The sequence below is a fragment of the Callorhinus ursinus genome, unplaced genomic scaffold, assembly GCF_003265705.2.
Source record: "Callorhinus ursinus isolate GAN/ISIS: 27379988/994484 unplaced genomic scaffold, GSC_fseal_2.0 scaffold1, whole genome shotgun sequence".
NCBI classification, from domain to species: Eukaryota; Metazoa; Chordata; class Mammalia; order Carnivora; family Otariidae; genus Callorhinus; species Callorhinus ursinus.
Window position 1 is genome coordinate 102,453,525 of NW_027397063.1, and position 12,815 is coordinate 102,466,339.

Genomic DNA, 12,815 nt, shown 5'->3' on the forward strand with positions numbered 1-12,815 from the left:
AATCTCTTCTTTCCATGACAATGCTCTTGTCTTCTTTATAGATTGATACTTCTCAGACCCAGAACCTCATTTCCTTGCTATAGTCCTGAAGCAGCCAAGTGTTTTGAAGGAAAGCTTTTAGAAATCTAGATATTTGTACCTGTGTGCCAGTAAAAACTGGAATCCACTTCTCTATTGACACACTGATTCTAAATCATGGATCTGGGGGGAGAGAAGTTAGGATGACAAGCCCTAACGGTTGGTCTAGGGCACCCAACTCCGTTCAATATTTTATCCTGTTATGATTAACATTTTTTTTAAAGATTTTACTTACTTATTTATTTATTTATTTATTTATTTATTTATTTATGAGAGAAAGAGAGCATGAGAGAGAGCGAGAGCATAAGCAGGGGATACAGGCAGAGGGAGAAGCAGGCTCCCCGCTGAGCGGGAAACCCAACGTGAGACTCGATCCCAGGACCCCAGGATCATGACCTGAGCTGAAGGCAGACGCTTAACCGACTGAGCCACCAAGGCGCCCCCGATTACCGTTTTCCAAAATCGGTTAATTACCACTAAATATACATGTGTTCTTCCTCTGTCCAAACTCCTCTTCAACTCCCACGAAAAACAAAAACACAATACATGAGCTTCTCCAGTTGCTGAAAATTTACCATAGGAGCCAAGCCTGTGTCTGAAAGCTTCAACTCACCCAATCAGATGAAAGCCTGGGGGAAAGGGAAGGCATTTATCAAGTTACACGGAGGGCTCCATCTGTTATCTTAGACCTTTGTTACCCAAGGGACACAAGAGGAGATACTCGAAGGCAGTGTGGAAGAGTTTTATTTTACAGATTCTTAGTCCAAAGATTTCGAATTTGAGAGAAGCAGCAGCAGAAAAGGAGAAAAGTCAAGTAGGTGTGATGAAGAAGCTTCCATCCTGGCATTCTACCGACAAGAACCAGCGTCGAGAGTGAAGGTGCCTCTTCGGCCGGGATCTGTCCGTTCAGCCACTATAATAAATGCAGCCAAAGGGGCAGTCACTTCTCATCAGTCGCAAAGGTCTCGTTTTTGAACCTCACTCTCACAAAAGCCATTTCTCATCATGCCAAACCAACAAAAGAAAGTCATTTTTTGCATGGCTGGGGTGTTAAGCTTTGTGTGCGCCCTCGGATTGGTGACAGCCCTGGGAATACCGTTGTGGATCAAAGCCACCTTCCTCTGCAAAACGGGGGCTCTGCTCGTCAATGCCTCTGGGCAGGAACTGGACAAGTTCATGGGCGAAATGCAGTACGGGCTTTTCCACGGAGAGGGCGTGAGGCAGTGCGGGCTGGGAGCGAGGCCCTTTCGGTTCTCACGTAAGTAACAATTGCATTTGAATTATTTAATACTTTAGGCATACTCTTTCAACTGTTGCAAGGGATTATTTTTAAGAGGCTTGCCCTATTACAGGCCTTTCAAAACAGATGTGAACCTTTTGAAATAAGTCGGTCTTTTCCGAGAGACTTCCTCTTCCTAGTTTTTATTATTTTGTTTTTATTAATTATTTCATTCTGTTTTTATGATGACAACATATAGGTAATGAGCTGCTATGGAATTAAACTTTGAAAGGATAAGCAATTAAATTCTTAAAGATTAATATTTATGCTAGAAATTTCGGTATCTTTTTAAAAGGGGAGGGGCGACCTGGAGAAATAGAAAGATGTAAGAGAGGATCTTCATTGTGTTCTTTAAAAAAAAAAGGGGGGGGATCAGTCTCATGGGTTCCTTAACCAACTCTAGCTGCTTTTCCACCTTGCTCATGACTTTGTACCCTGTCTACCCCTGTATTATCCCTGCTAGGACCTTTCCTGCTGCTAATATTTTTTTTTCCTTTTTTAACCAATTTGAATCACTTGGCTAGAGAAATTTAAAATGATCTGCTATGCTAACTGGGAAAGAAATAGATGCCTATTTAGTATAGAAAATCTGCAACTGATTGACCTTCAAATCATGTAGAGAATATGAGACAGATTTTCCTGTTCGATTTTTGTGAAACGGAAGTGTTACCCGCAGTATTTATAACCTGTTTATCTTAAGAAGGGAATTTTTTTAAAATTACCATGTGAATAGGCAACTCATTAAATGAAAATTAATAAGAAGTCATTTGTTATATCTCTCACAACACACATTCAGAAATTATTATTTCAAAAGGGCTGGTTTGGAACAATCTTATGAAGAAACAGCCAGTAAATTACTGCATAAATCACTCTTCAGCAAAGGAGGTTACCAATTGAGGCATTTAAAATGAATTATTATTTTGCCTGGGCATTTTTTTTCTCTAGCATAGGTAGAAAGCTAAATTAATTGAATTTATTATTAACCTATGCAGTGTCTAATTAAATTTCAGTCTGGCCTCTTTCTATTTCTGCAACATTCCTTATATCTTCTTAGCAGTCATTGGACACCAACCTTCACTCACATAGGTTATTAGGTGATATGAATTGTCACAGGGCTCCAAAAAATGCCCACGAATTAGTCTTTAGCTTTTCAAAAAATTATCATCACTAGATTTGATGAAGTGAATACCAACTCCTTTCACTGAATGGCTTTAGTTCATTAAGGTAATAGGGCTGTTAGAGTTGCTTAGCTTTCCTTAGGGGGGAAGAGAACAAAGCAGAATATCACATGATTTGCAACTGTATTAAAAAATAAAAAAGGAAAAAAGATGAGTGAAATGATTTAACCATGAGTCATTGGCAGCTAAAGCGTGAGTAAAGCTTCTCACAAACGATTTTAGACAAAAGCAGGGAACATACAGTGAATTTTCTGGAGCCTTTGCATTTTGTACAGTGAAATAAACTTTACTCATACCACAAGACAGGTTTCAAAATAATATGTTCTCTGAATACTTACTAGACACTAAGCATATTTTGTCTTATTTAATCCTCACACAACTACATTCCTTGGTGGTTTGATGCATGGTTTTTTTATGGCTGTGTCCTCTGCTGGCCCCGTCTGTGATGCGGTTGTTCTAATCACCTGTCCCTCTCTCCCTTTGCTTTTATGAGGACTCAGAGTCAGTGGGGTTTAAACCATACCTTCATCTGTCACAGACTTGCATTTGTCCCCATGATACTCTGAACAATTCCCCCCAGCCTTGTGAAGAAAATCTGACATTTGTTGGTTCTGTGGTGACAGCCTCTCTATAGAACCTCCCTAGATGCTAGACCTATTAAAACCTCATTTATTTCCGTGAGACTCAGCAAAGCAGACTTACAGTATCACTTTTTCTGCCTAAGCATGGAACATGAAAGAAAGTTGGGAAAACTGAATACCTCCAATGGATTCCCTAAAAAGCATAATTCTCATTTAAATGAACAGCTCTCTTGGTGCTAAAAGCTCCCTAACCAATGTGCCTTTAGAACACACCGCACCCTCTAAGTTTACACTCCTGTTGCAAGATAGCTTCATGGTCCATATCTTCCCACTCGAAATGCCATCACCCTGCCAATGATGTTCTAACAGCGTATTCTGGAAGGAAGAGAGCCCTCTGATATTCTTCCTAAGAGAAAGGTATAGCCCCATTAATGTAAGAGAATGAGAGGCCTAAACCTGTCTTCTCAATAAAGGCAAACTTCGAGCGAAATCCAGAGCCCCCAAAGAGCTCGGGGTAGATGATTTTCTGTTTCTTCCAGAGCCCAACTTATGATTAGGGCACAATTCCTTTCCCAGAACTTCCGCCTTTCTCATTTTCCCTTTAGAAAGTTATTAAGCAAACATTTGGATTTTAAGAAACTTTCCAGTGTAGAAGGAATGGAAAAGGCAACTCAACGAAATATCAGTCACTTCTTGACCAGTTTTCTTCACGTTGTTGTGTTATCATCAGTTAATATGAATTTACATTTCAATTCTGTGGGATTGCTAAATGGTTCTTTGCTTAGCAAACTTTTTCATTTAGATCAGTATTGGTCAACGGAAATACAATGCAGACCATAAATGCAAGCCACATTTGAAACTTTAAATGTTCTAGGAGCCATATTAGAAAAAAGAGTAAAGGAACCAAATGAAATTAAGTTTAAGGATACTTTTCTTTAACCCAAGATATCCAGAATACTGTCATTTTAACATGTAGTCAGTATAAGATAGGAGATATTTTACTTTTATTTCCCCCAGTGCTTAGTCTTTGAAATCCAGTGTGCATTTTACACTTACAGGCCATCTCAACCCAAACTAGCCACATTTCAAATGCTCACACGCCATTTCAGTGTGGCTAATAGCTATCACAAGGGGACAGTGCAAATTTAGCTAGAGATTTACTCTGAGTAAACTGGGCATTGACAGTGTCCATATCCATATTCTAAATGACTTTTTGCTTGGTTCTGCTATACAAGTTGATGTGTTATTTTTATGGGCAATGCACATGTCACTTTTAAAACCCAGACATATAGTGTAACATGAGGATAAAGAATGGACTAGAAAAATATTAGGCACTGTTGTCATGTTTGTTCCTATTAAAATGTTCCCCGTTGACCACTCTATCTCTTTTAATTATAACAAGCATCTTCCCTGCCAGCATGCACAGTTATGCTGGGAAAACTTCTGCCTCGTTTACTCTGGCTGATTCTCATCCATTTAGGGGTCAGCGCTTCATTTTCTAGAGGTCACTAGCATTCATACGTAGCACACAATTTCATTCATTATAATGAAGGACTGTTTCCCTTTCAAGGAAACACAACTGGTGGGCTTAATTTTTCCTGATATGTCACCTGTAAAATTTTAATGATGCTGTTTAAATTCTAACTGTAGCCATCAAGAGAAAAACTGCCAGTTTTGAGCTTAGTATGTGTGGGTGGGTTTCTGTTTTGGTGGTTTGAAACACTGCAGAGCATCATCAAATACGATACCCAAGAATCATATGGTATCAATCATTCCTAGATATGCTGATCTATTTATTGCCAAGATAGTTCAATGAGCTGGTAAAAACATATGGAGGGGTTTTTTTTTGAAATGTGAAAAATAATATCTAACCAATCGTGTATCACAACTTGCAACTTCAGTCATACTTTTAAAGCATTTTAATTGAGACCTTATGATTGAAAATTTGTTAAAAATCTTAACAGAGATTTAGCCTACTTCATATTTTTAAAAAGCAGACTTTCTTTACCAAATGAGGTACATCACCCAGATTACAGAGAGGATGTTGAAACTATTTGTGTCAGCAAGCAGGTGGCTTCTCAAACAGATTTTGGGGTACAACAGTTGGGACTCGGGGTCTCTGCCACCATTCCCGAGAGTCAGCACTGTACCTCCATGGTCTCCGATGAGCGTGACTCCCCCCACCCCGCCCCAGGTGCTCCACTACTCACCATCCTGCACATCCTGCTTCTCTCCTATCACCCCGCCTGCCCATGGCAGAGCTGCAAAGGTCTTTATGTACCCCTTCTGAGAACACTGCTTGTCCCTCCTCCCTTAATGGACGGTCCCGTGGGATGGAAACCTATGGAGTTCACCAGGGAAGACGCCCTGGTGGGAAGAAAGGGGGAAGACAGTCGTACCATTTCACCTCGCTAGTGTGGGTCCTCCTGCCTGTTAGCTCAGGACCCTCTTGTCTGGTCTCACCCATTCCAACAGTCCAGCAAATAGAGATTTTGTTTTCCTTCCATTGGGGAAAAAAAAGTGACTGTGGGATAGAAGATAGTAATGGTTGAGAAACACTAGTGTAAAGGGAAAATCTTCAATTTTTCTTGGCCAAATAATTGTTTCCTGCTTTGTCCTTCCCAGACCTTGATGTTCACTCTATTATTTCAAATCACCTTGGATTATAAGTATTTGAGAATGTGTATATCTCTGCAAGGAGATCCTGAGCCATCAGAAGGCAGGGGCTGGGTATTCTTCATCCCCAAACTCCCTCAAGCAGACCTAGCACAGTGCAGCTTACAAAAAGGTGCTTGATAAATGTTTGGTAAACAGACACGATTGAGATTAAGTAACCTGAGTTTGGGGCAGGTCTGTGTCACTCACTGGGGATTAGATTTGGAGCAAATCACATTTCATTGGTTTTCAGTTCTTGCATCTGTAAAATGGGAGATGAAACTGGGTGATTTCTAACATCTCTTCTAGTTCAGACACTTTATGATCTATGTAATGAGGGGCTGGCTGTTCTAGACAAGGTCCTTCCAGCTTTAAAACTGCTTGACCCTTCTACTCTGTCGCTTGAAGCCTAGGCTGACAGATTCCAGCCACTATCGTCGGAAGTGGTGAGTTTTGTGCGCCTTTACTCTTTGGTCCTCAAAGTCCATGATTTTTACAGTATTCTGAAATACCTACCATTTATCAGGACCCAAGTGAATTTTGTTATCACGGTGAATGCTTCTCTTCCTCCCCGTCAAAATCCTTTACTATTTGTGTGGGAAACGGCAGGTTAAAGGAGGAGAAAATGATTTGGGATTCTAGGGAGGTGGGTTAGCGGGTTGCAGAGAGTAGGAGCAGCTATTAACACCCACACGGTCTTTATGGCATTATTGAGAAAGCCTGAAGGAAGGTCAAAATACAGTGAGAGGCTGACCTCCCACTTCCTCCAACTTTTCCTGGAAACTTCTCTTCCATCTTCACTGGAAAAACTCCTCTTTCTTGCATTTGATTTCCTCATAATGGCAACACATTAGGAATGAGCAGTATGTTTAACACTCTCTGGCTTTTCTTCACCCAAAGGAGGAACTGAGCAGACATCATTCTCAAATTCATGAGAAATATCATCCAGGAAAAGACAGATCTCCTTCCTCCCTAACAACTGTTTCCAGTACCCTTACCAGGAAGAATCCCTCACAGAATCAGCCTCACTTGACGATTACAGTTTTGCATACATGTGTGCACACATGCATGTTCACGCACACACATACACACTCAAGTACACACCTTCCTTTCCTTCAAATCACTCTTCACCCTAGTGGTCAGTAAAGTCACTGACCTGGGCTCACCAGAGACATGAAGGGGGGCTTCTGGAACGTAACCCTGATGTGTATGAACTTCACCTGTTGGAGGAGGACTCCAAATCATTCTTACAATTCATTGCTGTGCTTTCTCTTCTAATCTCCGAGGGTAACTTATCTTCCCCAAGGATGTTCAGACACCTCCAAAGAAAAAATACTTATTTCAGCTGCCCGTTTCCTGGGTGCCTCTGAGGTGCCAGGCACGGTGTATAGATCATCTCCAGCCCTTATATGGGAGGTGTTATGATGCTATTCCTCTTGAACTAAAATGGAAAATGTAAACTCTGAGAGGTCACAAATTTCTCGAAGTCACAGATTGAGTAGGTAGCCAGCCTGAGACTGAAATTCAGACGCATAGGATATTGGCCACATCTGTCTCCTTACCACAAGCAAAAAGGACACAAAGGAATGAAGAAAATATAAGAGTACACTTGAGTTTCACCCGCCAGTTAAACAATGATGTCGGTACTTCACAACAGCTGGATCTCATATACCCGTGTGATGATACTTGGCCGTAGCACTTGAATTCATTCACTGCCTCTTTATCTCATATTTCGGTGGCCCTGATGTCTAAGCCCTAATCTTTGACCTTTGGAAGGTAAAATCGTCAAGTCAAAGCCTGTTTAATAATCTAGGCTGAAAAAAAAAAAGAATCTAGGTTGAGCAGGTCACATGCTTATGGCTAATCTTTGGGTTATGTCATCATATCACCTTGATGTTGACAATTTATGCCGAAAGAAGAGATAACTGATTGCGTATGTGGCTAGCTGATGTAAGCTCACTGCCAATGAAAATCTTCATGGTATGATCTTCAAAGTTAGTGACTTGGACTGCAACCATTATTTTGCCACAGCAATGACCCAAATGGCAGGTTCTTTCCTGTGGTGTCACGAACGGTTTCAAAACAGGCAGGGACAAAAAGAAAAGCAGGTACACAGCATTCACTTCACTTTAAAATCTGGCGTTTTATGAGGGGCCAATGGGTTAGAATTAGAGCGTAAGTTAAAATCTCATTTTGTTTGTTTATTTATTTATTTTTAAGATTTTATTTATTATTTACTGGACAGAGAGAGAAATAGCGAGAGCAGGAACACAAGCAGGGGGAGAGGGAGAAGCAGGCTTCCCGAGGAGCAGGGGGCCCGATGCGGGGCTCCATCCCAGGACCCTGGGATCATGACCTGAGCCGAAGGCAGACCCTTAATGACTGAGCCACCCAGGAGCCCCCCATTTTAAAAAAAACGAAAAATAAAAGCTCATTTTTATCTCTGAAGTAGATCGGGGTTTCATAAAGTTAAAGACTTAAAAAAAAGTATTTAAATTAAACCATGAGAAATTCACCTTTCAATCCAGTCATGCACGGAACTACCCAGACTGGTTGTGAGATGATACACTTTTATTCCAGGTATGATAGAGCTAATAGCAAACTGTACCTGGCAGACTAATTTATGCAGGATTCGTATTTCGCTCCCTCTCAGCATGTTATAACTGTAGCAAAGCCATTCTCAGGAGTTATCACCCCAACCTAATCATACCCTATGGATTTGGAGCAGTTAAATGGGTTCTGTTATCAGAGACACATATGCGCCAAAGCAGCGTCGTCCCTCAGCCACCATGGGTGATTAAGACTCACTGGTGGGGCTGCCTCTGAATTGGGTTGAGTCAGGTAGCTGTACTTCAGCTGAGAGAAATTCGGGCAAGGTATTGCAAAATGGTATTTTAAATGGTTCTATCTTACCATCAGGTCCCTTCCTCTGAAGTGCTGGGGTCATGGATTTCCTTCTCCCTGACCATGCAGCCATCTGAAGGAAGCCCGGCTCAATACCTGGGTGTTGATGGCGGATATTAAAGGAGGTGAACTCACTGAGCTTATGTCAGCGAATGGCTTTCCCTGGATTTTCATAATGACTGGCTGCAGATGGGCTGAGGGCAAAGTCAGATCAAGAGCATTTCTGTAAGAAGAAAGAAATGTTCCCTCTTGTTCCCTTTCAAGAAAATGAATCACTGAGCACCAAGGGGCCAAATGTAACTTCTCTTTTTACACACCTTTTATGTGGAGAAGGACAAGTTGAGAAGGCAAACAGAACCTTTGCAGACACCATATGGCTTTAATCTAGTAAGAGGTTGCTGCACCATTGTGACATCATTATCAGAGGCTGTCTTCATTCTGAGGGCTTCACAGATGCTGTTACCTGCATTTTACATCTGGCCAGAGGAAACGAAAGGGTTGATGAAACCTACACCATCAGGTCAGCAGTCCATAACCCTGGCTGCACTTTAGAATCACTGATTCTGCCAAGGCTGCATCCCAGGCCGATCGAACCAGACTCTTTGGAGGTGAGGCCTGAGGATTGGAATGGTTTAGAAGCTCCCAGGGAGATTCTAATGTATATCCAAGGCTAAGAACTACTGAGGTGGATGGTGGCCAAGACAGGCGGGAGCAGGTGAGAAGTCCAGAGCCCTCCACATTAGGGAAGGGCAAGACCAGAAGGAAGGCAGAGAGGAACAGTGGTATTTAGCACTGTTTCCACTCAGGTGGGAGGTTTGGGGATCCTTAGCTTCTACTCCTTGAGCTGCATATTTCCATGAAGGCTCTCACACTTTCCCTACACCCTCCTGGCCTCAGAAGGAATGAGAGATCGGATTGAGGAATTTGAGTAAGAAACAGCATACTTGGCTCTCAGCCCTAGAGCCTTCCCCTCTTTCCAAGTCTGCCCACCAGGTATAGGAGCCTGCTTTCCACCTGGTCAGGATAAGGGAGCCAGGACTGCCCCGGACTGGGAGGCTTTCAGCTGTCCAGCCCCGCCTGTCACTGGGTGGGTGAGGCTGCCTAATTCAACAGAACTTGGTGGAAGATCTAAGCCACACTCTTCAGCACTTTATCAGAAATAAAACTAACATTTTGACCTTCACCTGCCTGTCTCCTGTGGAAGGGCTCTGATCCTTCCAAAGAAACTATCAGGGGTTCTCTTTAGAGGTGTGCCATCAGCCTAAAAGTCATTTAAGTCATTATACAGAGAATGTCCAAGAAATTGCACAAGGGAAATAGAAATGAGAAAGAGAGCAATATATCAGATGCTGAGGAAAGTGCGTGACAGGTACCAAAGAAGTAATTAGCTATAAATCTAAGGTTCCTGGATTACTTACAGGAATAGTCACCCACCTGGTCAGGGAAAGAAAAAAAAGGTAAAAGTTTGAGCTACCAGATAGACAGTTTGCCCGAATTCCATGTATCTAGCGACTCCTATGGGGGGAAGGGAGTCTTTGGTCTCAATGTACAGGTAAGTGCTCTGACCACCTGTGAGCCAAAGAGCTCCCTCCCACCCCCAGTGACCGATCATGAGATTTGAAAATGCAGACACTCTCACAGCATTGGGTTCTTCTATCTCCCACTCCTCTTGGTGAAAATACAACTGCCCTGCCATTCTTATCATGTTAGAAAAATATTTAAACAGTTACTTACAATGTACATAGAGCATCCACATAAATGATTCCACTTGTCTCCCTTGAAAATTCTGTGACTTATTTCTGTCACTACTCACATTTACACATAAGAGACTTGAGGTATACAGAGGCCCACATGAGCAGTAAATGGCAAAATCAGATTAATCCCCAACTTTCCTAACTCCAAAAGCTATGCTTTTTTTCAACCTGCCATGCTGCCTTTCAGTTAATGCCTGGCTATTTGTCTCTCTTCCCACCAGCTCCTCCATCCTTCTTGCTTTGGTGTTGCATGATATTCTAACTACCTAATACTCTTGGTTAATGCCTCAGTACAGGTTTAGATTGGATTTACTAAATTCCTGTTGAAGAGCTGTAGGATAAAAGATAGGATTGTTAGACTGGAATCAGTAATGGCTAAAAAGGAGAACAAAGTTTCAGGATAAAATATAGCAGAGGAACCCAGCAGTTAGAAATAAATTGTAAGGCAACTGAAATGAAAGCTATACATTTAGAGATCTCAAATAAAACATGGATTAATGGCAAGTAATAAAGGAACATACTTAGTTTGTAAAAACAAATGGTTCTTTATCTTATTCTTATTACTCTCCAATGATCTATTGAAAACAGCATGACTTTACATGTAAGACACAAATTCTTTGTAAGTTAGACTATATGTGCCCCCCCCGGAGTTGGGGGGGGGGAATCACTGGGGCCTATTATGTGCCTAAGCATTCTAGACTCGGGAGCTATGAAGGGAAAGGAGAGAGGATGCTTATTCACAATGAAGAGTCTGGCCAAAGTGTTTTTAACCGATTGACAATTTGTAAAAGCGCACAGGCACATCAGTCAAGACGGACTACGTTATGTTTTAGTAACAAGTACGTTCATACCGCTCCGGTGAATCAGCAAAGATTGATCTCTTGCTCACAGTACATGTTCATCAGAAATCAGCTGAAGGTCCATTCCAGGACGCAGCCACCATCTGGAATGTCACCAGTTATTAGAACAGGGGGCAAGAGTTGTGGAGTCTCTTACTCTAGCAACTAAATCCTCTGACCCAGAACAGACACGTGCCACTTCCATTTATACTTTATTATTCCACAGCCATGTCTAACTTCAAAGGGGCCAGGATGTGCAATCCTATCAGGAGCCCAGAATGGGGAAGAACCAGAATTGTAGATGGCTGGAGAGCACTAATTACTATCACAATTATTGTTTTTATCCAGAAAGGTCCAACAAGGAGAATTGTTCTTGGTCAGGGCAAGGCACAGGGGAATTGGAAGAGAGTCCTTAAGAATTAGATTTCACTAGATTGAAGAAGCCATTCTGAACAAAGGAATAGCATGAACAAAGTTATGAAGAGCCTACTGTGGCCGGAGTACAGAGGATGTTAGAGAAAGGAGCAGAAAGGTAAGGCTAGGGAGGAAGGCAGTGATCAGAACGGGAGAGACTTTGTTGTTGCAAGGCAGTGAATTTGATCTTGTAGGCAATGGGAAGCCGCTGGAGGGTGTTAAGTGGGTTGGTGACAAGGCAGAAGATGGATTGGAAGATGACCAAAAGAGAGGTGAAGAGGCCAGTCAAGAGGCTCCTCCATCCAGTAGGTGGTGGCCCAAACCAGAGCATTGCCAGAGGGCTGTAAAGGGGGGGGAAATATCTCCAAAATAATGAGATGCAAAAAACCAACAGAACATAGTGACATGAGGTGAGCCCCAGGTTTCTGCAGGACAGAGAGCTATAGCAATTCACTGAGATAAATACAGAAGGAGAAAGTTTAGAGGGAAGACGAAATTCTTTTTGGTCATGTTTAGTGAGGTCCACTTATAGGCCAGCAACAAGTGACATCCATCAGTTGCGCAAATTTGGAGGTCATGGGAGCGGCCTGGAGTCAAGGTAGAAAAGAGATGTCAGCAGATTAGAGGCGGTACTGGGAGCTACAGTGGAAGGAGAGGTTTCACAGGGAGGGGAATCAAATGAGAAGGTGAACAAAGTGGGTTCAAAAAAACACCAATACTTACGGCTTGAGGAAGAGGGACTGGCAAAGCAGGCTGAGAAGGGATGGTCAGTGAGCTGTAGGGGAACCAGCAGAGGGGAAACCAAGGGAGGAGAAACTTTCAAAAGGAAGTAATGGTCAGCAGTCCCAAACACCACAGGGGTGTCAAATAAGAGAAAGTGAAAATAGTCCTTTGAATTTTAACACCACAAGGTCACGGGAGACATTTTCTTTTCTTTCTTTATTTTTTCTTTTTTTAAATTTTTTATTGTTACGTTAATCCCCATACATTACATCATTAGTTTTTGATGCAGTGTTCCATGATTCATTGTTTGTGCATAACACCGAGTGCTCCATGCAGAACGTGCCCTCTTTAATACCCATCACCAGGCTAACCCATCCCCCCACCCCCCTCCCCTCTAGAACCCTCAGTTT

General features: G+C 42.2%; 1 protein-coding gene across 3 annotated transcripts in view; it reads left to right on the forward strand.

Annotated features, from left to right (window-relative positions):
- The first annotated feature begins 1,083 nt into the window (after positions 1-1,083).
- Positions 1,084-12,815, forward strand: part of CLRN1 (clarin 1) — a 35,235-nt gene continuing 23,503 nt past the window's right edge. For 2 of the 3 annotated variants that reach the window (XM_025870052.1, XM_025870046.1), the window contains exon 1: positions 1,084-1,336. In XM_025870052.1, the coding sequence (XP_025725837.1) occupies positions 1,084-1,336 (253 nt within the window). Of the gene's footprint in view, positions 1,337-11,616; positions 11,638-11,927; positions 11,967-12,815 lie in introns of all 3 variants that reach the window. The other variant, XM_025870037.1, reaches the window with a different exon arrangement.